Raw genomic sequence first — 27,162 nt, 5'->3', positions numbered from 1 at the left:
GGCACTGGTGTATGTACAGGAGAAGAGTGGTAGGTGGGAGCAAGTTTGCATTGCATTTTTAGAGTATTTTTTCGTTGTGTTGTTTTGTTTTCCCCATTTTGTAGCCAGGACAAGTGCTTCAGACCATGGCATAAGAGGAATGTCAGTCCAAAGAGAAGCCTGAGGACAAGGAGCACATTGGACTTGTCATCTGTGTTCTGCTCAGAACTGATATATGAGAAAAGCTGCAGCTACAGCCTTTTACATTATTTGGTTACAAGCATTCAAACTATTCTTGAAATCATGGTGGCATGAGATCCAGATAGAGGCTATATAAAGGCACCCTCAGTGTCTTTGTTTAACAAGACAAATATTGGCCAAGGAACACAGGAACCTTCCTGGGATGGAAGAAGAAAAAGCCTCCCTCCAAGTTCTGTAACTTCGAAATTAAGAGGCTTCAGGCAAAAAATGTAGAAAAGAAAATAACAGTTCTTTACTAAAAATACGTAGAACAAAAACAGAACAAGCAACAACACCGTAACCAAAACGTTCAAGCCAAGCAGCGCTCCTTTGCCTTTCGGTGCACTTCCTGTCACAGACAACGGGCGGCGCCGTCGGGCTGCCCCGCCTTTTGAGACCGGCCGGGCAGTGCGGTGCGAGTTCGGAGCTGCTCCGGGAGCAGCAGCAGCAGCAGCTGCTGCGGGGGCGGGAAGGGAACGGGGCGTGCTCTCGCCTTCGGAGTGGGGTGGGCTTTCCACGAGCTCCCCCTGTCCGCGGCTGGCTTCGGCGTGGGCAGGCACTGAGGTCTGAGTCAGCGCGGTAAAGCTGGGACCCTCCTGCCAGCAGCGAGCACAGGCCGGGGGGTGCACGTAGAAACTCCGCTCCATACTGACCTGGGTACGCCGTTCATGAGAGACAACACAGGCAGCACTCCTGGCGGTGCGGCAGCCCCGGTCCCCGAGCAGGGAAAAAAGCAGCTGCAAGTCAAAACTGCCAGTGCTTTATTTGTCTCTTTCTTCCCCAGAGCGCTCCCTTGGGGTGATCCAATTGGTATGCGAGGCTATTAGCTTTTCAATAAGAGAGTCATTTATCTCTAAGCTAGAGAGACAATTGAACCTTGATGTTTATCTCTCCGTAGCAGAAAAGACTTGCTGCTTTTTTTCCTTCAAAACTCTGTTGGTGTGGAGGAAATTCATCAAAGGGTTTAAACCCGTAACACTCAGTTAATACCGCTTTTACATTTCCTTGGTTAATACCTCCCTTGTCATCTGCCACAAATACTTCTCATCTCTCATGTTGCTGGAGCAAACGACTAATTCGATTTTATTTTTAGTATACACATAATGAGCTGTAGTTGGGTCTGTACAAGGAATAATCACGCAGTGCTTTCCCCTGCCAGGCTGGAAGTGATATGCGTGGGTCTCTCCTGCCAGGACCTGCCTTAACCTTCTCTGGACAACATCTCTGCCATCGTTTTTTATCTGAAAGATGGTGCTAACAGGTTGAGGCACAAATGGGGACACCTGAGGGAAAAGGTAGGTGGTATTTTCTTTCAGCTCATTTCATAAAGGCGTAGTAACTTTATTTAGGTGACTTCAAAACCAGTAAAAAAATACTGGACTTAATTTGTGAGAATACAGTAAAGGCAGATTATTTTTGCGAGCACTAATAAATTCAATTTTTGCTAATACTGTGTAAAATATGGTGATGGCTATTGCAAAACCTATGCAATAGATGAGATCTGCCCCATTTCTCAGTGATTCAAGCTTCGGTGTGGTCATTACTAGTTGCCAGCTGCTTACTTTTTTCACGGTCTTCATTTTGTGAACTGAATCACAAGAATATCATGTAGAGTTTATTGCATAGAAAAGGAGTGGTTTAAAATTCTTTTTAATACAGTAAGTTTCTGACACAAACTGTGAATTTACCTTCTATCCTGCTTCTCTCTGGAGGCTGTAAAATTCAAACTAGATGGCTGATACTAGGATCATGGTGCAATGAAATGCAATGCTTTTTCTAGAGCAGCACTAACAGTGTCTAGCAGGGAGAGGCTCTAAGGAAAGCTGTCAGACATGCCAGTGGGTGTTTGGTGCCAGAACTGTATTTCACTACACATCACACTTTAAGCCACATTTTTTACTTTACTAGTGGCACCTAAGGAAAGAGTTGTCATGCAAGGGGAAAAGTAGCATTTCTTAGATAGGTGTCCAAAATTCATCATTTATTAAAAGTTTTCCTGAATTGTGGTTTTAGTGACTACGAGAACAGAGGCTTCACTAGGGGTATGTCTTTAAGATGGTATCTTCTTCTTGCAATAGGGTCTGCATGATTTGCAAACTTTCTAATTTGTTATTATAAACTACATGTAAGAAGGTAAAAGCAGTCCTGCTATGTGTAAAAAGCCTTGGCCTACCAGATGGCATCTGATGTCTCATCTGGGGATATGCACCTTCTGGGGATATGCTTTCCCATTTCATTGAAAGCAACTTCTGCCTTGGAACATAACTCAGTCACAGGAAGGTGCCATCCTTCCTCACTCTACATGCTGTGCACAGGCTGGCAGATTGATCTGAATTTGTGATTTGTGCTCTTGGACCTTCTCAGTGCTTCTGCAGCCTATTTGTAGTCACTCACCTCTCTCTTCTGCAGCCTGCCAGTGATCCTGCTACAGCTTTTCTGCCAGAGCCTGTGAGCTGCGCTGACTCAGGAGCCTTGTGGATGAGTGGGAGAGCCCTGGGCAACAAATTGGGTAGATTCCAAAGCTGTGCCAGGTGCTGCCAAGACAACTGTGGTAGTTGCCCATCCTCCAGTTTTTCATAGTAGAGAGGAAATGTTAGACATAAAGATGAGGACCTATTGTAAGACACCTGGGTGAGGAAAAAGAGCATCCTGCTGCTTTCTGAAGTCTCCCTGCTGACTCTTCCTTGGTGGTATGAACTAGCTTAGAGTCACTTAATTATAATGATAATTATGGCCTATGGAGTCAGATATTTGTGACTTGCTGCTGCAGTCCCTGTGGACGGCTCCTCTTTGTGTGCCATCCCCTAGAGGTGACACAGCTGCAGGAAAAGTAATTTTCTAGCCCCTGTCCTGCATATGCCCACATCTGTAAGGCTATGAATGTTCTAGCCAAAGTCAGCCTTACAAGGAAACCCTGAGACCACTCAATAGAAAAACTGTCCAATCTCCCTCTTCTTTTCTTTGACTCTGAGCCTCCCTCCATAAGGGGGCAGAATAACAGAGTAGTTCAGACTGTAAGGGACCTCTAAAGGTCACCTAGTCCAACACTTCTGCCATGATCAGGGACATCTTCAATTAGATGAGGTTGCTCAGAATCCTGTCCAGTCTGACCTTGAGTGTTTCCAGGGTACAGGCATTGAACACCACCTCTTTGGAAAATATAAACCTGCACTGTCCAATGTGTTAGGTATACACAGATTTCCTTGAGTGAAATGGGAGAAGAGGCAGCAGAATTGAGACTTGAGGGATACAGATGAAGGCATAAGGAGAATGCTTTGGAATAGGCATGGGGAAAGGGTGGTGAAGGTTCTGTACCTGATCAACACATAGTGGGAGAAGGATGTGTGGAGGTGACAGACATATGAATCAACATGAGCCAAAGTCTGACACTTCTGTTGTTTTACAGTTGTTTTAGCAGTATTTTGTATACTCATCACTTTTTCATAGGAATTCCTAACAGTTTTTTCAGCTTTTTCACTCCAAGGAAAAGTGCTGCTGATGTTTCAGACTGATAATAAAAGATTTTCACTGAAAAAGCTCAGTGTACATGTAGAAATGTACAAAAATACATGTAGAAATGTTTTTACATGCACAAGGGGGAAAATAGAAAGATAGGACTACACATATTATTTTGCATGTGTTAGCACTAGATTTCATATGCCACTTTAGCACCTAGTCACTTCAGAGTGGCTGTTCCTCATGTTCCGCTCCCATACCTGGAGTTAATATAGTTGGTAGAAGGTTCTTGATATGGTCTGTGAGCTGTGTTCTGTCATGCATCAGTTTCATGGCAAAGTAAGTAAAGATCTGATTTTACCAAGATGACACAAATGGTGGCCTTTGTCATTCACACTCTTGCACCTAATGGCAAATGCTGTTTGGTAGTGTGCTTACAACCCAGATTAAGCCTAAATGTGTCTGTTGTAGATGAGTGTGCTGGTTTAAAGGTAAACCAGCAGGAGAAATGAACTCAACACAAAAGAGATTATAATCAGAGTTACGATTTAATAACAATATTACAATAAATGCACAAAGAGAAACTGGTTTTAACCCATAAAATCCAGAAGTATAACCCAGCACTCTGGGGCACAAACACAGTGGTGTTCATTAGCCCCTGTGTTGAGATCCCCCATGGTTACCCTGAGTCCAAAGTAGAAGGAAGTGCAAAATCTGTTGGTGCAGATGACAGTCGCAGTCTGGTCAAGAGTAGTGGTCTCCTCCTGTCGAGGTTCTGGTCCTCCTCAGGATTTAATGAGTGGTACCAGAAGTCCCAAATCCCCAAGATTATATACCCTCAGGTTCAGGTGGGAGCACCCAGTATCTTCCCCAGTGCAGGGAGTTCCACAATGGGTGAGCTGACTGTGAGTCATGGGGTATTTTTGGAATCATTTATGGCCCCTTAGCAGACACACCCCCTCAGGCTGGGTGTGAAGGTGCTAACGACTCCCTGGATGGGAGTTATCACAGCTCTTATCTCCCAGCCTCTTTAACACCCACCTTACACCCTGAGGGGTCAGGTGTGCTCTGAGTAGCTGCTGCAAATGGTCTATTGTTAGCAGTTCATGAGAGATTACATAGAGGGTGGAGAATACACAGCTTTGGTCATACACAGTGGTCTCAGTTGCTGAACCAGGACAATGAGGAATGCAGAAGCCAGCGGTGGCTGAGCACTAAGTCACAGGGGGCAGAGGTAAGGAACAGGAGGAAGAAGAGGACTTGGCAGAGTGTAGCTGAGCTGTTTCCTGCAGCTGGGCAATGGTAAGACTGAAGTATCATTGAAGTAGTTTCCAGTGCAGACTATGAAATGCCTTCCTAAGCAGTAATGGAATTGTGGGCAAGAAACCAGAAAGTGTCACAGGATTATTCAGGCATACATACCTTAGTTTGTTGCTCCAAAAGCAAATGTGTCTGCATATGTAACTATAACACACAGAGGAATTGCTATTAGCAGTAAATTGGTACAGGAGAAGCCTTGCTGCAGAAGTTCTTGTAAAAGAGAGTAAAAAAAACTTGTTACAAAGTTAGTCACATCTCTACGTTATCCATCCTGCTTACTTAAAACACAAGATTAAATGCAATCTTCTTTGGCAAAGGAACTAGATCTTGTGTTCACAGAAGAAATGTTCAAGTTTTTCATGCACAGTTCATGCTTTATGATTGCTCAATGCTGATTTTTGTGTTGTTCCCGTAAATCTGTGGCAAATATCCAGTAGGACATAACCACAAGGGTCAGACCCATAGTAATATGGCATGCATTAATGAAGAAAACATTGTGTTTCATGTTCCAACATGCAGCTTCTACAGAATTAAAGGGCTGAGGCTGGCTCAGGAGGGGAATATATAGGCAGTATAATGGTAGTATGATAGGAGAGCCCCCCCCCAGCATAACATACAATCAGAAGACTAGTTTGGTGCCCAAAATCAGAAATATGACAAACTCAAGTTCAAATTTTCAAGTGAAAGTAATTATACATTCTTGAAAATACACATTCTGGTATTTAGGCTATAGTTCGTTAACATTGCTCTGGCAGAAGAAAAAGATTTTAAGATGACAGAGGTCTCAGTTAAGGAACATGGCACTCAGCCCCTCTGTTCTTCCAGCAATGAAGAACATCCCTATAAAACAATCCTGTAGCCAGAATAATTCTCACTGTAATGTACATAACCATAGATTTGCACACAACTGGAGTTGTGCAATCTTCTCTGGCAGACTTAAAGAGCTCTCATCCTTTATAGACAAAGTAGCTTGAAAGCTGTTTATTCAAAGTAATTGTCATACACCTGCTTTGAATAGGATTTTAAGACAGCACAGCCATTTCTGTGTAAACTGTATACCTGTCTGGTCTATCACAAAAAGCATGTTTGTACAAGATGTTACTTTAAAGGGAAGAAACTGAAGGAGCACTGGCTTATGACAGAAAGATTTATGTTGTTTTTATTATTCCTTTGCTCACCATGGGTAACAGAATGGAATGTGCAACACGATGTGCTCCTGCTTGTTTTCTTATTGGACTACTGGGACTCATTGAAGGGACATAATTATTTCTCTTTCCTTCGTGACTTAGTCAATCCGGTCGGATGAAGTCCTGTTATCTGGTGCCTCAACTCCACTGACTTAAGACTCTTGACCTGCTGGATCAGATGCCCTTTGGCATGTGAGCACATTTTTTTTTGCCTTACTACTGGCCTTGTTCCTCATGGAAAACAAAAATCTCAGGTTAGTGCTCTTGCATTCATTAACTTTTTTGCTCTGCCCAAAAGACTTTGTTTTCTGGATGTCTACTTGTTTCAGTGTATATTGTGCTGTATACCATAGTTTGCAACAGTACATCACACAGGGCAACATAATTTTTCAAAAGACAAAGCTGAATACATTGGGTAAGTAATTTCTTTCCTTGCTTATTTTATTCCTAGATATTTTAAAGCTTTTTTATTTAAAATAAGATCTTAACACCAGATCAGCCTGTTTTGTGGCTCATGCATCATGTCATAAATTACTACAAAAGCTAAAGATCTATAATTTTAAAGGTAAGAAAAATAATTGAGGTGATAAGTATTTAGCAATAGATAGATTAAACTTAAAATATATTTTAAAAAACACAGAAAAATATTAGGTTGTTTGAAATTAAATAATACCTATGATTTTCATTTAGCTACCACTCTTTGCTAGTCTCTCCTCTCTGAAAGTCTTTCTGATTTGGCAAGTTAAGCCAAGGGAATCTGCTGAAGGCAATAATATTTGATCTCTGAGAAACACATTGATTTACGAATATTTCTTGAATTAGAAGCTGGGAATTTCAAAATGTTCTAGCAAATAGAGGCACCTCAGTCCCTCTGGAAGTCTATGAAGCAGTTCATAAGACTGCTTTATAAGACTGTAAGTTCCTATGGAAGTTCGTAAGCACCTCCATAACCCCTGACCAAGCCTTGCTGACTCATTTGGCAAAGGTTAATTAGCCCCTTAAGAAGGAGGCAATCACTCATGAGGCTGTAGACCCCTGAAGAATGGAAGTGTCAGAAAATCCTGCCCTGCCAAACCAGCCCTGCAGTACTTAATGAAAGAACTGTCTTTGATTTCAGCTCTGGCTTTTCAACTACTATCAAGCTGTCCCTTCTTCCTTCACTTTTCTGTATGACTTTTGGCAGTGACAGGATCAAGAAATTACCTATTGAGAATTACCTGTACATGGTATTAACTGTTTTCTTTAACTTCTCATGTGTCAGTCTACAAGTTCCTTTCTGTTGCTCTTTGCACGTACAGCTGGGAGGTAAAACATAAAAGCGCAAAAGGTGTAGGGCCATTAGGCCTGTCTGTGCTCTCAAGGCATTGTGCTTTTTCTCTGAGAGAAAAATTTCCCTCCATTTGTTGAGGGAGCCCCTAAGAAAATGCAGGACCTGCGTGAAAACAGGGTTCTGAAGTTTTGTAACAGAGATCACTTGCTGAAACAAAGCAGAGACAAGTGTTTGCAGCTGTTTCATTTAGCCTGCGGCAGCCTCTGAAGCACTTTGGCACGTTGATGCCTCTCAGAGTCTCAGATTTCCAGAGAACAATAGCTCTTTCTGCTTTTCACAGACTATGGGGACCAAAAGAGCAGGGACCTTCTTTCACGTCAGAAAGTTTTATGAATTGCTCTTCAGCCTTCATAATGAAGAGCTACTAAAACACCTGTACTTACATTTTTGATGCCTTAAAGTTTTACTATCACAGTAGGGTTAGCCTTTAAATATTCAACCACATTAAAGCAAAATGAAAAGAACCTCTGTTTTTTAATTACTGCATAAATATTTCTGTTCTCAGAAAGCAACTCTGAATGCTAGAAGATTGACAATAAGAATTTGTTAACTATTATCATAGAGGATTTTACACCTGAAAATGGTCACCCCTTTGTAAGAAGTCAACTTGTTACAGCTCTGATGGTTGTCCCCAGCAAAGCTCTCCCAGAATATAGCTTTTACTGGCTCTCACCTGGATTATGTGCATCCTCAAAATGTGGCCTACAAATGCCCAAGTGATAGAGAAGAGCTACTGAAGCATTCTTGAACAGCTAAGCTTCTCAGCTTAAGCTTTTTGGCACCAGTGTGAGGCAGAAGCAGCAGTGGTTAAGGAAAGATTCGATGTGGCACTTAGTGCCATGGTCTAGTTAACAATCTGCTGCTCTCTTATAGGTTAGACTCAATGATCTCAAAGGTCTTTTCCAAGATAATTGATTCTATGAATTTAATTGGTTCTGCGATGGTCCCAGAAAGGGCAGATGATGCCATAAGGATGAAGTGACAGTGATGACAGTGAGGTAGGACTGCAGGCCAGGTTCAGTAAGAACAAGATAGCAGAAGCTATAAATGAGATAAAGAGTTTGACTATGGCAACAGACATTGGCCATATCCCCCATATGTTTTCATCACTGCCGGGATGTAATGACAGTAAATTCTTCACACATTTGACAAAAAATTATTATTCTTTTTGTTATTATACAAGAAGATCTGTACAGGAGACTCTTTCCTATATTCTGCTAATTTTCCTAAGAGCATGAAGACTTGGCTGAATCCTAACCTAGGACTGAAGTAATGATTTCATGCTAGTCCTAGCCTAACATGAGGACTTGTCCTAGCCTAGCATTAGTCTTGCTCCAGTCAAACCTTGTTTATCTAAAATTGGAGATGACTTAATTAAAGTGAAGATACACATTTTCTTATGAACACTGAATCTCTTATCCTTTGATTCTTAGGTTATACTTATTTGTGGACTTAATTCAGGGTCTGATTAAAGGTTTTGCTAATGTGACATCTCTCAAAGTGCAGAATTTTGAAATTGTTTCATCCACAGTCACTTATTTATGAAATAAATATTTTCCTACAGCGCTCTGGTTACCCATTTTTAGAAATCTGAAATAATCTTTTGTTAGCACCAGAGATAACAGAAAAATATGCAAAACACTATGTTACTTAAGAAAAAAATTTAATCTTTACCTTTGTGCTGTCATGAAAGCTGCAGATCAGAAAAGTGATACTAGACTTTAGTAGCATTGCCAGTTTAAGTGCTCAAATTCCCTTTAGCTACCAGGGACTAGACATCAAAGTTCAGGTTTAATACCATGTACAAATTACATGTACTAGCGACAATCTACCAGTTACTTGATGTATCCTCTTTTTTACAAGAAAATAATTTTATCTTACTTATCAGTGAGACTTCATTTCAGGAAAACTGATATCCATTGTGTTTGATCACTACTTGCATAGCTCCACATTGACATTACCTGGGGAGAAGGAAACTGGGAATGCTTATCAGGAATTTTAAGGAAGATACATGACTGGTGTATTGGACACTTGAAATTCCTCCCTGCAAACCAGGATTTTGTTTTTTATTCATAGAGGGACAAAGTGAGAAGAGGAGTCACCTGTGTACGAGGTGGAGGTCAGCAAAATCATGGGAGACTGCAGGAATGCTTGACCACTTATGGCAAGAGTTAATATTTAACTTTATTCCAGTGTTCCCACAGTGTTCCTGCAGTTAAAGTGCCATTAGGATGAGAAAAACATTTAATCTTTGAAAAAAGTTTGGCAGCTTTTAATACTTAATACTCATCATGCCTCATTTATTATTTGATCAGTTAGAAAACTGAGTTTATCACAAAACCTAGAAAAGAACACATAGAATTATATTCTGGGCTGCTAAAAGAGACATACTTTACAAAGGAAAGCAAACCTTTTAGGGAGTTTGGGGAGGGCAGGTTGTTTTAAACTGGCCATTGACCCACACTTTAAAAATACAAATTTGTGAATCAAACGTAATGTGTAAATGTAAGTTTTAAGCATTTGTAATAAAATGGATTTTGCTAGTATTGCATCGATGAGCTTTGTTCTACTCAGAGGAGAAGGGAAGAAGAAACAAACTTCTGTTGAAACAGGCACCAAAAATTAGCCATTGTTCTAAGCATCATTATGAGTTAGCAGGACCCCAAGAACTGAGACCGTCACTGCAGTCCCAGCGTCCTCATCCCTGAGGACCTCAGACCCAGAGTAGTGCAGTGTGTGCACAAGGCCGACTCATCGATGCAGCTATGCAGGAAGGTAATTTTTCCCAGCTCCCAGAATACTTGGATCTTGCCCTTTGAGCACCAAAGTGGGATGCTTTTACAGTGATGTTTTGTTGGACTCTCTTATACAGAAGTGTTCCAGGGACAGGGTGTTCAAAACTCAATCCCTATGCATGCTTGTGGCTTCTACTGAGAAGTCAAGTGAGGTTAATAACTAAACAAGCTACACTATTCACTGCAGCAGCAATCTCTTCTCTAGGAGCAGCTAAAACTCTTTTCTTTATCTTCACATTAACATTTATCTTGTGACAATACAGGTTTTGAGTATTTTTTTCTGTTTTTTCTCTTTTGTACCTTGGCAGATAGTTTCAAGTGGATGTGATTTGATGAAACAAATAATAATGAAATCAAGTTCTTTCTGGGATGAGGGCAAAATTTAGGAAGAGGTATTTATTATAGTTTCAAAATATTTTATGGATTCGTTCTTGCTTGTTTGGGATTTTGTGTTTCTTTCTTTGTCCTTTGCCAACACAGAAGTGTGAGGTTTGGGAGCCAGAATGAGGTGGATTGTTGAAACCCATCTCTGTCACTACCTGCTCCAGGAGCCAGCTAATTCTCTAAAGCCTAAACAAAGGGATAGCTAGGAGCTTTGCATTCCAACGTGATGGCTGGGGGGAAGGACTTCACTCTGAAAAGATGTTTTCTCTGTATTCCTGACTTTCATCAGTGTGGTGCATAGGAAGTTCACCTCTGAAAAAGGCTTTATGATATAACTTGGGACCATCATGGCCACTCAGTCTAAAAAGCAACTAACCCTGTTCCAAATGACTTAATCAGCTGAAATTCTCCACTTGCACAGCAAAGCAAGTTATTTATTAGATTAAAAGTTCTTTCCCTGGTGTTCTGTGTTCTCCTCGTGAAACTCTAAAGCTTATGAGTAGCTTTCAAATGCTGACATCACTTTCCTTATTCTTACTGTAGTCTTCATGTGAATCTGCTGTGGACTCTCTGGTGCCTCTGATTTCTGAGCTGACTTATGTGTGTTCAGATTCCTCAGGTGATCATGCATCTGATCTTAGACTCTAATAGTGGGAGGGACTTCGTTCCCTATGTCCTTACCTTGCAGTCCATCCACTGGAAAGGTGTAGGAAGATAGGCTGCCATGGAAGATTGAGGCAAAAATAGTTGAGTACGTCAGTCTTCTCCTTGTCCATTGTTACCAATTTTCCAGTTGTCAGAGTGTGGTTTCCCAATGCTCATTTTTTGCCGGTGCACTGCACCTTTGTTCTGCATCTGCTTGGGGGTGCAGTTCCTGCTTGCTGGGCTGGCAGCAGCACTGGGAGGGGTCCTGGCTCATCCCCCCAACTCTGCGTGTCCTATGCTGTTCTCTTGGGAGGGCAATCACCACTGCCTGGATTTGCTACGGACTCATTGAGGGACCAGCACCCTCTGCAGATGTTTCTAACAAGTCCACCCCCCCCAGTTTTTCGGACAAAAGACAGTGAGCAGGTCCTTGGTGCACGCACCAGAAAGGTTCCAGCCATTCCCACGGCAGCTTCGGAACCGGCGGCTCCTCCCGTTCTTCCCTTTCCGGAGCCCGACAGCGTCGCCTGGTGGCTCTAAATACAACTGCTCCGAAGGGGCAGAAATGGGACTGGATTTGTTTGGAAGTTTTGGTTACTGTGTTGCTGTTTGTTCTGTTCTTCGGTTTGGTTATATATATATATATATATATATATATATATATATATATATTTATATATTTGTAGTAAAGAACTATTATCCTCCTTTCTACATTTTCTGATTAAAGTGTCTCAATTTCAAAGGTTGTGCTGGCTTGAGAAGAGGGCGGCCCCCTTCCTAGTCCAGAAGGATTCCTCACTATCCTTGAGGTTTCCTTTTTAACTGAGACTATTCCTGTAGAGGACACTCCAGCTGTATTGGAACATGTTTACAGGGATACAGTGTCTCCTTTCTCCCTGAAATATCTTCAAAAACATAATATGGAATTACAATTGAAGACAAGTAATAAAAGTGAACTGAGAGTTAACAAAAGCTTGTGGACCTATAACCAAGGACAGTGGCCTCACATTTATCCATTAAAAAGGTATGGAACAGTGAAAGTTAAGAAAATTCAATAGTGTGTGTTTCCTGAACTGCAAGATAAAAGCAGGCAAAATAGTTGGTATTGTTTATGCCTTGTGTGCTAATTATCTGTACCTGTGATGTCATGTGCATTACAGAATATGTTCTCTCCTCTTGTTTTCAGGTAATGTGATTTGAAGATGCCAGCCCCTTGGAAAATATGCTGCGATAAAATGTCCAGAACTAAGAATGGAAAAGCTGAAATGGACAATATGGCAGAGATGAGTGAAAAAATGCAGATGAAAAAAGAAATCACTTTACTAAATGGAGTTTCTTTAATTGTAGGGAATATGATTGGCTCTGGGATATTTGTATCACCCAAAGGTGTTTTAATGTACAGTGCTTCCTATGGACTCTCGCTGGTCATCTGGGCACTTGGTGGATTGTTTTCACTATTTGGAGCTTTGTGTTACGTTGAACTGGGGACATCCATTGTGAAATCTGGAGGCAGTTATGCCTACATCCTGGAAGCATTTGGTGCCTTTGTGGCTTTCATCAGACTCTGGTCTTCCTTGCTAATTATTGAACCAACAACTCAGGCTGTGATAGCAATCACATTTGCTAACTATATTGTTCAACCAATTTTTCCTCATTGTGAGCCACCATATGATGCAGTCAGGTTGATTGCAGCTGCATGTATATGTAAGTAAAGTTACCTTGGATTTCTCAAGCTATAGTATGAGTTTCTTTGAAGCTGTGCTATAGCATGCAATTTTAAACATGGTTTTAAATTGTACGGTTCAAAAAGCTTTCAAAAAGGATAAGTAGTTTTAATTTAAGATAATATAATGTATACTGATAATTCTGAAAAGATGTTTTCCCTGTATTCCTGACTTTCATCAGTGTGGTGCATAGAAGTTCACCTCTGAAAAAGGCTTTATGATATAACTTGGGACCATCATGGCCACTCAGTCTAAAAAGCAACTAACGCTGTTCCAAATGACTTAATCAGCTGAAATTCTCCACTTGCACAGCAAAGCAAGTTATTTATTAGATTAAAAGTTCTTTCCCTGGTGTTCTGTGTTCTCCTCATGAAACCCTAACGCTTATGAGTAGCCTTCAAATGCTGACATCATTTTCCTTATTCTTTCTGTAGTCTTTATGTGAATCTACTGTGGACTCTCTGGTGCCTCTGATTTCTGAACTGACTTATGTGTGTTCAGATTCCTCAGGTGATCATGCATCTGATCTTAGACTCTAATAGTGTTAAGGGACTTCATTTCCTAAGTCCTTAGCTTGCAGTCCATCCACTGGAAAGGTGTAGGAAGATAGGCTGCCATGGAAGATTGAGGCAAAAATAGTTATTGAGTACCTCAGTCTTCTCCTTGTCCATTGTTACCAATTTACCAGTTGTGTACGTGAGGAGGGGCACACTTTATTTGACCTTCCTTTTGTGGCTGACATACCTGTAGAAGCCCTTCTTACTATTCTTTACACCCCTTGCCAAGTTCAGCTCCAGCTTCACCTTGGCCATCCTGACCCCTGTCCCTACATGACCAGGCAGTGTCCCTGTATTGTTCCCAGTATACCTGGCCAGTTTCAATTGTCTGTACATTTCCTTCTTGCCCTTTAGTTTGACCAACAGGTTTTGACTCAGCCATTCTGGTCTCTTGCCTTCCTTGCCTGACTTCTTACACTTTGGGAGTGAGAGCTCTTGCACTCTTTGGAAAGTATTCTTAAAGAGCTGCCATCTCTGTTCTGCTCTCTTTTTCAGGAGGACTGTTTCCCAGTGGGGCCCTATTGACTAAGTCCTTGAAGACCTGGATGTTTGCTTTCCTAAAATTCAGGGTCCTGATTTAAGTCTTCACCTGACCCATATCCCTCAGGACTGCAAACTCCACCAATGAATGATCACTGCAGGCCAAGCTGCCTCCAATCTTGATGTCCCCAATTAGCTCACTTACATTGATGACCATGAGATCCAGGATCACATCCCCTCTGGTAGGGCTATCTGGTACCTGGCTTAGGAAGTTTCCTCAATGCATTCCAAGAGTCTCCTGGATTGCCTACAGCTCGTTGCTGCTTTCCCAGCAGATGTCAAGGTGGTTGAAGTTCCCCAGCAGGATACGATGCCTCCTGTGGTTGGAGCAAGAAGGCTTCTCTGGGAGGCTCGCCTTGGTCTGGCAGGAGGCCTGTAGTAGGCACCAGCCAAAAGGTTCCCTTTGTTATCTCAGTCTCTGATTCTTACCCTTAAGCTCTCAACCTGTTTGTGGCTGTTCTTCAGAGACAGCTCTTCACACACTATTCATTTCTTGATGTAGAGGGCAACTCCTCTTCCTCTCCATACTTTATTAGAGCAAGGTTTTCAGAAGTCATACTATACAGACATGTTTAAAAGCATAGTCAAACATGACAGGCATGAGTTATCACTATATAACCTACTAAGCTTTTTAATAACAGAATAAAGACAAAATTCTTTTCCCATTGCTCAATATTGATATATTACTAGCAACAAATAGGGGGTCCAAATCAGGTCCTCGTGCTGTAAATAGATCTATTATTACTTTGACAGCTGATAGGACACTGTCAAATATGCAGATTCATTTGTGAAAATGAAGGCAAGAAGTTCTTTGAGCATCTGTGGTTGGATGCTATTGTCCTTACTATATAGAATTATTTCTAAATTATTTTAGTTTTGAGGATTACAAAACCATTTTTTTTCCTTTCAAAACTGAAGTGTACGTCATAACCAAGTCAAGGAAACAGAAGCAAAGACAAACAAGACTTCTAGAAAAGAAATAGGCCACTCTGATCCATGCTTAGGAGCATTCTGTTCACCTATGCCACATTTGTTCTGCTTACTTCTCTGGTAGCTGGGCTTCATACCTGATACCAAAGCATGTCCTTACCTTTCCTCATCTCTCTCTGTTTTGAATCATGGGAGTGCAAGAGAGAGAAGTTGCCCATGATGCCACATGTGTGTGCTAGAATGAGAATAAGTGGACACATGGCTCAGCCCCTGGCTGGATATGTGTCAGCTGAGTGACAAAAATGACTGCAAAGAATATGGCAGAAGGAGAGAAGAAAAACAAGTTGATCCTACCTACTCTCTGAAACTAACTACTTTGTTATTTCTATTACATTCTTCCTAAACTGGGACTTGAAAGGACTCCATAAATAGGTACTTGTGCAATTTTCAGACTCAGGGCCAAAGTGTGAATGGTGTAGCTTCTAAGCCATGAGTAACAATTGAGCCTGGCTTGATTCAGGATCTTGAACACAGCATCCAAACGTTTTTGTGCAGAAGCTGTCCTTATTCTGTACCTAGACTAGAGCTTGAATCAGCATGGACAACTTTGTAAAGATATAAAGAAATTTTACCTATTGCATGTAAGCAACTCTGTTGACTTCAATAAAATGTAAATATTATTTAAATATTATTTAAATATTATTTAAAAGGAGCAGGTGGTAGTCCTAAAATTGAAAAACTAATGTGTTTTGTCTTACTGTCAAGAAGACAGTATCCTTTATAAAACCATTGTGTAAATTTTATATCTGCTATTTCCTCTTAATAAATTTAGGTGGTCCTAAAGGGGGCTGAAATTTGAGTCAATTTTACTCCTTGAAAGAGGGGTGATATCTGCAAGGATGGATTTAATATATAACTTCAATGATGTAGAACATCCAGTGCTCTTTTCATGCATATTCTTTTTCTCTGTAGGTTCCTTAACATTTATTAATTGTGTTAATGTGAAGTGGGGAACCCGTGTACAAGATGTTTTCACATATGCAAAAGTTATGGCTCTTATCTTGGTGATATCTGTTGGTCTCTACAAAATTGGTAAAGGTAAGAATAATTTGCATTTATTTAAATTTTATGAAATGAACCATATACTAATTTCAAAATCCATGCAAGGATATCAGATACCCTGGGACTTACATATGAAACGTTGTTTATTCTGGAAAAAAAAGTCTGCCATAGAAAGACCAGGGGAATTTTATGGCTTTTTATGCAATAAGAGATTAATTATTCTTATGTCCATTGGCAGAAAATCAACACAGGACTTGGTCTGAATAGCAAATAGCAGCTGAATAAACATCACTCTACTGCTAACTAGTTTAAAGTCAGCCTCAGTGTCTCTGACTCGTACATGGCTACCTGTGCTATGACAGAGCAGCACAGCAGAATTTGCATTGCTCCTCATGTTTCCCCTACCATGATACTCCTCCCGTGCCCCACACACAGCCCTGCCCCAGAACACACTGCCAGAGGGAGAGGATCAGGGAGGGGGGAAATCATTGGTGGGATTTGTGGGAGGGCATGGTTGTTCAGCAAGGGAGAAGGCTGTAATAGTGCAGTTCTGTAAATCACTGTGGTATTGTATTAATGTAAGGCATCACAGGACAGATGAGCCAGCTCCTATCAGCAATAAATGGACTAAACTGAACACACTGAAAAGCTGGAGAGTAGTCTATTCCAGTGCTACCTCTGATCTTTGCGTATGACAATAGATTAGATTTTATTAATGTGGGCCTTAGATAAAGTGAAGTCTCTTCAAATTCTAACTCTGCTGCTTAGGTTACTAAGGTTTCTTCATTTTCATTTCACTTGACATTCTTAAATTGTATAGCCACTGTGTCTTTATTCAGTTGAAATAAAGATCATTTCCCCTCCTTGGTTTTGGAATTCTTTTTCTCCTGCTAAACGAGCTTATAAACCTAAGAGCGTTCTTGCTTTTCCGTTTGCTGACCTTTGCTTGGCTGCTGTTGCTGTCACTGTAAAGCTACACCAGACTTTAAGAAAGCTTTTTTGTTTAATCATGATCTGTGCATGTCAATTATCACTGGTTGGTTCAAGTCTAAAGAAATCAAAACAACTGAACCCAGTCCTAAGGGCAGGAACATGAAGATGAGGAAAAGCACTGCCTAAGGGCCACAGTTGTGTGAAGGAGTAGTTCCCCTCATAAAACTGCTGCAGTTTTACGAACATATGAGTCTGTGATGTCACCTCTATATCAGCCTTGCCACTGTTCTCAAATCACCTCCTTCAAAATTTCCAGCCTTCTGTGGTGTGCTGTTTGGCACAGGCGCTGCTTCCTCTGGTCCCACATCCGTATAGCCCACTTTGTTTCATCTGCATTGCTTTGAGGGGTCAGGGAGGGTGAAAGTGGAATGGAAACATGCTTGTGAGGAACACGAAATGCTGAGAGCTTTTAGTGGTAGTAAAGGTCTCATCTCTGCTTTGTTTAAGCAGAACTGAGCACTTAAATACAGGAAGGAATGGAAGGAGGAGTGATGTAGACTTCTGGAGGAAGCTATGATCAGGTCAATGACTTTGAAACTCAAATGGTATCATGAAAAGAACAATTATGATGTTTTAGCCATGTTGAATTCCTTCTGATGTGCCTGGATACACCTTTTGAGTTAAAAGACTCACAATGTATCTAATTTTGAATATGAGCTGCCTCTTGTAAAACTAAAAAAAAAACCCAGAAACAAAAACAGGAAAAAAAAAAAACAAAACAAACCCAGCTTATTTTTCTTGGGCTTTTCCCCTCCAACCATTTTCTTCCCCAAAGTGCACTTACATCTCATAGCTTCTCTTCTGTGGTTCAAACAGCCTCCTGTCAGTGACTGCACTTCAAGGGCTGAATTTCTTTTGTGGGATCTATGAACTCCGTAGTTTAACCACAGCGTGAACTGCTTTTATTTTACAGCAAAGGCCTTATTTTCTTTTCAAATTTAGTTTTCAGCATATTTGTATCTTCCTTAATACTTAACCCACTTCCATTTGCATTAGGTAGCCAACTTTCCTTCTGCAAACTCTTTAAGTCCTTTCCTCCCTTTTTCAGACTGGCTGTGAAGGCTCACACAGTTTCATTAACATTCCATCTATTTTGCAGCATTCTGCAGGTTGTCATCTCAACCAACTGTGCTAAACTAGAAGAGAATTTTGACAGGAAAGTTGTTTTAATTCTCATCTCTTAATTCTGGGGAACACCTCTGTGGGGCAGGGCATCCCACTTAGATCCATGCCTCCAGGAGGTCCCACTCCAGTAGTCTCTAATTCATCCGGTGAAAACAAAAGTACTAATATTAGAGAGAAATATGAGACAGATTCAGGAACTGAAATTTGGTTTCCAAAGTACTTGTGTCTGGCTGACAGGGTACTGCATGCCCTCAGTATGGTTCCCTCCTTCAGAAGGCTTGGCAGGAATGCCAGGAGATGAAAACTCATGAATTCTGGTAGAATTACACAAGTCATCCAAATAACAAATATGGGAAAATTTGTTCTGTTGTCTCCCTGTACAAGTGTAGTTCTCTGAATATCTGACAGAAACTCTCCTGTTGGTCAATTAAAATTGAAAGCTGCTCACTTTTAGATACAGTAATAAACCCTGGATGCAGTGGGAGTTTATTTCCTTTTGGTTGGCTGAGACTTTCAGTGTATGAGAGAATCACAGAATGTGCTGAGTTAGAAAAGACCCACAGGGATCATCGAGTATGACTCTTAGCCCTGCACAGGACCATCCCAAGAGTCACACCATGTGCATGAGAGTATCATCCAAATGCTTCTTGAACTCTGTCAGGCTTACTGCTGTGACCCCTTCCCTGGGGAGCCTGTCCCAGTGCCCAGCCACCCTCTGGGTGAAAAACCTTTTCCTGATATCTAGCCTAAACCTGACACAGCCTGTTGCCATTCCCTCAGGTCCTGTCACTGGTCACTACAGAAAAGAGATCGGTGCTTCTCCCTCTTCTTCCCCTCAGAAGGAAGTTGTAACTGCAATGAGTAACTCCCTCCTCAGTCTCCTCCTATCCAGGCTGAACAGACAAAGTGCTCTCAGCCACTACTCATACGGCTCCCCCTCAAGGCCCTTCACCATCTTCATTGCCCTTCTTTGGACACTCTTTAATGGCTTAATATCTTTCTAATCTTGTGCCCAAAACTGCACACAATATCATGGTAAGGCTGCAGCAGTGCAGAGCAGAGAGGAACAATTGCCTCCCTTGACCAGCTGGTGATGCGTTCCTGATGCACCCTAAGTTGTGATCCTTGAAACGTAACACACAATTGGTGCCTGCCATTTGTACAGGGGAAATGGAAAACCTGAGAGCTCCATTCGAGGGCTCAGCAACAAACCCAGGGATGATTGCCTTGGCTTTCTACTCTGCCCTGTTCTCATACTCGGGATGGGACACTCTCAACTACGTCACTGAGGAAATGCAGAACCCTAAAAGGTAAACGTGCTTTTCCTTTGAATCTGAGGTGGTGGCAGGGCAAGCCACTCTCTACTTATTTCTGACTGGAAATTAGTCAGACTATTTTCTCTGCAAAATCCTTATTCTTTTCAAACAAAGGAATGAGAACTCTTTCTGATTATTGTGCTCAGTCATCAGTTATATTGCACTAATAAATCACTTATCTGCATATATTTTACACCTTACACTTCGACTAGAATTTTTAAATGGGGAAAACAAATCCCTGCTGAAAGCAGGCAAAACTATGGGTCCATGTAGCCCTCTAAAATTCCCAATTTCTTTCCAGTTAGTTCCTTTGGGTACTTTTGCTAGCAAACTAAGGGAAGATTTTTCCCTGGAACTGGGAATACTTTGGGGATCTTCAGCATTACTGTTTCTGGGCAAATACCATCTCCTCCCCTCTGTCGGGATGTCAGCCCTGTGGGAGTTGTGTGCATCAGCTACTCAAAGTGATACAGTCCACCTGGTCTTAGGACATGCATAGGTTACAAGTCAGGAAAAAATGCCACAATCAAAAAATACCGAAGCGTGCATATAAATGGCATTGTTTTAAGTGCTCTCTTAAATTGCTTCATATGAAAGACAGTATATTAAATTTACATGAATGTGCATTTTTTTTCTCTAAAACTTGTGACAGACCCACAAGCAACAAACTAAGCTGCTTATGGAATTGTTCCACACATGGCTGCATGTTTTTTTGTAAGCCCATGATTACAAAAAGATGGATTACAAGCTGTGATGGAGGTATCCACTCACAAATGTTTGAATCTGGGAACAATCTTCTATTTTAAGTATTTTTAATTTAAAGAACATGAAATAATTTTTTTCCATTTTCCTTCTGCAGAAATCTACCTCTTTCTATTGCAATTTCAATGCCTATTGTGGCTATTATTTACTTGCTGACTAATATAGCATACTATGTAGTGTTGGACATGTCAGCTCTCCTCGCAAGTGATGCAGTGGCTGTGGTAAGTTGGGGAAAATAACTGAAACAAAAGACACTGCTGAAAAATCTCAGATAGCATTCTTCTTGGCAAGCAATTTCATGATGAAGGGTGGTGCTTTGGTTAAAACATTTTTTTCATATAAGAGTACCAGTATATTGGAAGGTGCATCTGAAGAATGTATCCAATAAATCTGCTCTTGAAAAATCAGCTTATATACTCCATAAATCATGTTCTTAACAGTTCATCATTGGAAAGATGCTTTTGCCAGGATCAGACAGAGTAAGAGCTATAAAAGTCTGGGTGGTTGAAGAACCAGGGTTTTTTGTTGTCATTCTAATTTACAGTCTATGATGTTTAATGCTGCAGGACCACAGCAATATTTTCAACACAAAAATGTTCACTGAAATGCTTTTTTTAAACCTTATCAGTATTATACAGAAGTGAAATGGAAATTCATGGATTACTACAGTTGGGATCCTTCAGAATAGATTAAAGCCAATACATCATCTTTTCCCTCATTGACTTGATTTAGGCTTAGAATTTTTTTTATATGTTTTTTAATATATCTACCATTTTTATTTTTATACTGATCAGCTTTTCTAAATTCTAATTTCCCAAGTCATTATTGGGTGTCATAAGAAAGCATGGGGTATGACACTACATTTGGGATGGTGTGTTTTCTTGAGTTTCTCAGGACTGTCTATATGCTTAATGTAATGGATCTCACTATTATTTTCTTCTTCTGTTACAGACATTTGGCAGTGAAATCCTTAGTCATGCTAAGTGGATAATTCCTATAGCAGTGGCCATGTCTTGCTATAGTGGCTTAAACTCATCAATTATTGCAGCATCTCGGTATGAAATGCAAGATTTTTTTTAAATAACTGAAAATAAATACTACTTAATACTACGTGGTAAGAGTGACCCAGTTATTTTTTGCCATGACAAGTTGTCCATTTATTATAGAGGAGCTGTTACAATCAGACATGTCTTCTCATGATCAGCACCATTTGATAAACAAAAGCCACTTGAGATGAAAGCAGCATTTACAACAGAGTAATAAAAGAATTATTTCTTCATTTTGTCAGAAAGCAACAAGCTGTTCCTTGGCTCACTGTCTCACTGAGTCTTCTTACTTGTTTTTTAGGCTTTTTTATGTTGGAGCCAGAGAGGGCCACCTCCCTGTCAGCCTGAGTTTGATTCATGTGAAATGCTTCACACCAGTCCCTTCTCTCCTCTTCAATGTAAGTGACAGCCCAGCCTCGAGCAGCCAGGGTTCAGACCCAGGGGCAAAACAGCTCACCTCAGCCTGGTGTAATCACAGGCCTCTCCTGTGCTGGACACATCTTCCACAAATGCCCACAACTTCTAAAACTCATTGAGGGGAGGGGCATGGTGTTATTTTGTCTGATACGGGTTTTTTCAGTGGAAAGGAAATGGCTTGATTCACATTCATACACTCTTCAAACAATATTAGTGAGAAGTACAGTACCACTACTGAGAAAACAGAGAATGGCTAAGTATGTAATGGTATAGACAGGAACTGTTGAAGTCTTTCTGTGAGCTTTCAGTGTCACTGGAGGAGGATATGGCAGGAACATCTTTCAGACCCTGCCATAGGCTGATATTCTATGACTCTAGTTATAACAGGAGTGACAAAGCATTTAAAATTAAATTTCTACCTTTGGATGCCTATCGCCATATTGACTTTTTCCTGCTGTCACTATACAAAATGAGTCTTGTGACACAAAATGGAGGAAACAAAAGTTGTAGAATTAGTGCAAATTATTTTCATAAATAATCCATGTACTTGAGTGTGTATTTTATTTTGTGTCTGCTTTTGCCCTGTGTTACATATTATTTATGAATAGATTATCATATTGGTCCTGTTTGACATCAAATAATTTACTAAAAGTTATTATTTCATTATGAACACTTTTCTCACAGGAATTTTGTTTGCAGTAGTAAGATGAGCTGTACTCTCTTAATACACCACCATTCATATTTTTCATGTGGAAAGTGGAAGTTTTTTCTGCTCAGCTCCTGGTGGCTTAGGTCTTTCCATGCAGGCAGTATAGCATACATGCAGGCAACAGAATTTACTTGAAAGGTCTCAATTTATGAGTGGATTGTGGGAGCCTCCAAAAGTGAAAGTAAATTAAAAATTGCTTTCAAACTGAAGCCAACCAGAACAGCAAAAGAAGCCTCTACATACTGAAAACTTCCCAGCCTTCTCCATACCAGAGCAGTGTCTGGGGCTCCTCACCTGGCCTTCTTTGGAGAGTTGCCTGCTGGTGCTGAAACATAACTTCACAGACCCAACACCTCTTCAGCTAAATGTGGTAGTCTCACTGCTGTGTTTAATGAAGAGATTACATCATGTTTCACACAGCATATTTGCAGATTCCTTAAAGTTTTCAGTACATCATTCTTGCAAGGACCTGTTCCTAAGTCCAGGCAAATATGTTGGAAACAGGCCAGTTTATAATACTCTGCCTTTATTTTCACATTAAAAAGTATTTGTTTGTATTATCTCTAGGGCTTAATGACTTTGCTTTATCTCCTTGTGGAAGATGTTTTTCTCCTCATTAATTACTACTGCTTCAACTACTGGCTCTTCGTGGGTCTGTCTATTGGAGGACTAATATATTTGAGATATACTCAGCCGCATAGACCACGGCCTGTCAAAGTAAGTAAACAAGAGAGGAAGCAAGCCCTAAAAGCCAGCAAATGCATGTGTTTGTGTGATCTTTAATACCACAACCACAACATTACCAGTTATGTCACAGACGGTACAAGCTATAGAAATTCTTTCAAAATACTAGATGATGGAGCAAAACCCATTTGAGTGTTCCACAAGAATATCCATTCTGAGACTTTTGTTGTGAGGCTAAAATTACATCTACCATTTATTTTTCTTTCATTCAAACTTATAAATATTTTTACTTCAAATAAATAAGGAATAAATAAGTGTCTGGGGTTCTTAGTCCATCCTGGAAGAACAGTAGACCTCAGCAGAGCTAGTGCTGGAGGCTCCAGAGAGATTAATACTGATCAAAATTACATGATTTAACAAACTCAGCAAAATGCCTCCAAAGCCCATAAATGTCCACAATTCTGATCACAGAGAAGCGCAAAAGCTTAAATAATCAAATATATTTTGATTTGCTTCCTCCCATTGTATAGTGGTCATAGACAGTAAAATGCAAGTTTAATAATTGACTTAAAAGAGCATTTAACTATCAGTTAGGAGAGGTAGACTGCAAAGAAACAAAGTGTGTCTAAAAGTTTTCAGTTTTAATCCGATGATTGTCCAGGAGGAAGTTTGGAAATACACAGCTTCCCACAGGCACACAAAATCATGACCTGGCCCCCATTTGTTGGCTCGATTACCTGTGTTTTGACTCTGCAGTAAATATTAAGAGAACTACAATGAACACCCAACCTAAACATTTCTTCCTTGTCACTCTCTTCCTAAACTGCATCTTTTTTATGAACACTTTTTTTCCATGGAAGTTTAACATCCTGATTAATTTTTTTTAAAAATGGTTCAAAAAAAAATTATCCTAAAGGACCTACTGCTAGAAATGTTTTCAGTCTTCCAGAGCAGACCAAATTTTTGTGAAGCATGTTCATACTGATTTCTGAACTCTCCCCCAAAATATATGGAAAACAAAGATTAAATCCTGCCTTATGGCACTTTTGTTTCTGATTCTACTAAACTAAGGATTACACTGAAATTATAGATAATGACTGTTTAATTCCTGTCAGCATTTGGCAGCTTAGTTAACACCACAACTCCACATACACTTTTTCCTTTTCCGAAATGTAGCAGCTTGCATTTTTAACCTTTATAAGGAAAAATAAGTATTTATACCAGTAAACTCTCAGGAGCTTCAGCTAGTATTCAAATGTCAACTCCTGGACTCTTAAGAAGGTTCAGTACCTCAGACAATGAAAAAAAGATAGTGAAAAATAAATTCATAAAGAGATTATTACAACTTTCATAGAATTATAGAATGTTAAGGGTAAGAAGGGACCTTAAAGATCACCCAGTCCCAGCCCCAGCCCCCTGCTATGGGCAGGGACACCTCCAACTACACTAGGTTGCTCAAGGCCATATCCAGCCTGGCTTTGAACACTGCCAGGGTTGGGGCATCCACAGCCTCCCTGGGCAACCTGTTCCAGTGTCTCACCAGCCTCACAGTAAAGAGTTTCTTCCTAGTATCTAGCTTAAGTTTCCCCTCTTTCAGTTGGTAGCCGTTACTCCTCGTCCTTTCACTACACTTCCTGACAAAGAGTCCCTCTCTGGCTTTCCTGGAGGCTCCTTCAGATATTGAAAGGTTGCTGTGAGGTCTCTAAATAACCTTCTCTTCTCCAGGCTGAACATCCCCAACTTTCTCAGCCTATCTTCACAGGGAAGGTGCTCCAGTCCTCTTAGCAACGTTGTGGCCCAACTTTCCTTATTTGTGGCGTAGTATTTGTTAAGTACCCACACAAAATGGTTGTAAATCAGTCCGTTAGTTCTATAGCATCAAGATGATAACTGAAGTCTTGCTGAGTTAGTTCCCAATCAAAATTACACTTAAAAACTCACATCTGAATTTAGAGGGAAAACTATCCATCACTACTCAGTTTGAAATTATTGCTTTCAAAGGTTGATCTTTTCCTAATTGTAAAGGAACTGAGCTTGTGCAGGCCTGAAAAAAATAAAATGGTCAGATACTCAAGTGTGTACCAAATACGAGGCTCTCAGCAGTGTACACAGAACTTAGCAAATTGTGGTGACTGTAATGAGTCAAAAGATTCAGTACATACTTTTATTATTGATTTGTCTAATCTGCAAAGCCTGGCATTTTTGCAACAGAGTACTTACTGCATCTTTTAATAAATGTTTTTTGGGTTTTTTTTGTCTCCACAGCTTAGCCTCTTCTTCCCTATAGTATACTGTTTATGTTCCCTTTTCCTGGTCTTAGTTCCTCTCTACAGTGACACAATCAATTCCCTTATTGGCGTTGGTATTGCCCTCTCAGGCATTCCTGCATATTATTTGGGAGTCTATCTGCCAGTTGAAAAACGACCTAAATGTCTACAGTGGCTCTCTGGTAAGCAAGATCATCTTGTCATAGTCACAGTGACAAAATGTTGGTCAGAAGAAAGAAAGAATAATTTTTCCTAAAATCCTTTTTCTGTATTAGGCTTTGCTATGCTTCTGTATGAGGCATGTCATCTGCTTCATCACATGGTCTTGAAAACAAAATCATTCATACTTGTACAAGCTAGTCCAATATATGGATGTTATATGGTCATCTGATATTTGTGGTGTTGAGCCATTTCCATATGCTGCCTCGTAAAAGCCATTTAGGATTGTGAGTACTAAATGCATACTTTTTAACACCCTGGAAGGCAGAAATATGGGGACACCACAGCTTCACTTTCTATCCAAGGCATAGAACATCCAAGTCAGAGAAGTCCATGCATTTTCATAAACAATGACATAATTAATTATTGTTTTGAAGGGTAGTTCCCACTCCTCAAATTCAGGCAGTTTTGAAAAGCTAAACATTAATATTTTTATTTACTTTGGACTCAGCTATCAATCTGACAATTCAATGAAAATGTTGGTGAAAGTATGATTAAACCAGACTTTGAGTTTAAATACTGTACTACTTTATCTATCTATAACATGCTTAATTCAATTGATTAAGGTGTTTTAAGATTTTCCTAATACCAGTGTAATGCTTTCAGATCCTTAAAATCCATATATTTCTCTAAGATATGCTATAACTTTGTCTCATTAATTTTTGCTTTTGCAGCTACAACAACAAAGTATGTTCAGATGCTCTTCTACTGTGCTCTGTCAGACCTAGACATAGATGTGGAACCTACAGCAGCTAAGAGTAAATAGAGTTGCCTCAACATTGAGAGTTGGGCCCTAACATCTCCCATCTGCAGCAATTTTTATCATCTGAAGTTCTCCCCATGTGTTCAGTCATGCTGAAGCACTAATCACTGCACTGTGCATTTGTTTGATGTCAGTTAAGTTTTCCTTATTAGCAAATTAGACTAATTCAGTCTTCTGAAATGGAAGACAGAAAATGTTGTTCAGGAAAAAAAGCCATCAGCCTTGCAACGTAGACCTTAAAAACCAAGTGCTCCAGCTCTAATATGGTTTGTTGATATGCAGTACCATTTGTAATCCTCGTTGGCAAGTCATACTTCCTTTCTGTATTTATATTTGAATGTGACCTACATTGTTTCTAATTTGAGTTTTGTTGTTCCTCTTCAATTAGCCCCAATTAGGGTAGTTTAATCTTAATCAAGTTCCTGTAGCTTCTAGAATTACCATGTTTTGTTGTTTTCTGCTCAGAGAAAGAGCAATAGAATAGGCAATTGTTGCTACTTCAATGTCTCTTCATTCCTATCCCACACTGTAAAGTTACTTGCAAGATTGTAGTTTCATGCATCTCCAACACCATGTGTTTGCTGATAGGGCTCCTATGTAACGTTCTATTTGCATTTTAGTGCCATTTGCTGTGGCAGCTTCCCTTCAGCAAGGTTTTCTTTTGATACAAAGTATGAACAATAAAAATGCACTTAATTAAGGTAAACATTGA

General features: G+C 40.3%; 1 protein-coding gene across 6 annotated transcripts; it reads left to right on the top strand.

Moving 5' to 3' along the window:
* The first annotated feature begins 781 nt into the window (after positions 1 to 781).
* On the top strand, positions 782 to 27,162 carry LOC139671399 (Y+L amino acid transporter 2-like). 6 transcript variants are annotated; one of them, XM_071554212.1, is made up of 13 exons: positions 782 to 876; positions 1,379 to 1,514; positions 6,285 to 6,436; positions 12,080 to 12,360; positions 12,523 to 13,040; positions 16,060 to 16,185; positions 19,433 to 19,577; positions 20,443 to 20,566; positions 21,297 to 21,400; positions 21,693 to 21,789; positions 23,085 to 23,234; positions 25,467 to 25,650; positions 26,362 to 27,162. In XM_071554212.1, exons 5-13 carry the CDS (start codon positions 12,539 to 12,541, stop codon positions 26,451 to 26,453), a joined length of 1,524 nt encoding a protein of 507 aa, XP_071410313.1. In that variant the 5' UTR covers positions 782 to 876; positions 1,379 to 1,514; positions 6,285 to 6,436; positions 12,080 to 12,360; positions 12,523 to 12,538; the 3' UTR covers positions 26,454 to 27,162. The 6 variants fall into 6 exon arrangements, with proteins under 6 accessions (XP_071410313.1, XP_071410316.1, XP_071410311.1 ...); XM_071554215.1 differs by lacking the exon at positions 12,080 to 12,360 and having other exon boundaries at positions 6,285 to 6,374; XM_071554210.1 differs by lacking the exon at positions 12,080 to 12,360.

The sequence above is a fragment of the Pithys albifrons genome, chromosome 4 (assembly GCF_047495875.1).
Source record: "Pithys albifrons albifrons isolate INPA30051 chromosome 4, PitAlb_v1, whole genome shotgun sequence".
NCBI lineage: Eukaryota > Metazoa > Chordata > Aves > Passeriformes > Thamnophilidae > Pithys > Pithys albifrons.
This window is presented reverse-complemented; position numbering and strand designations above follow the sequence as displayed.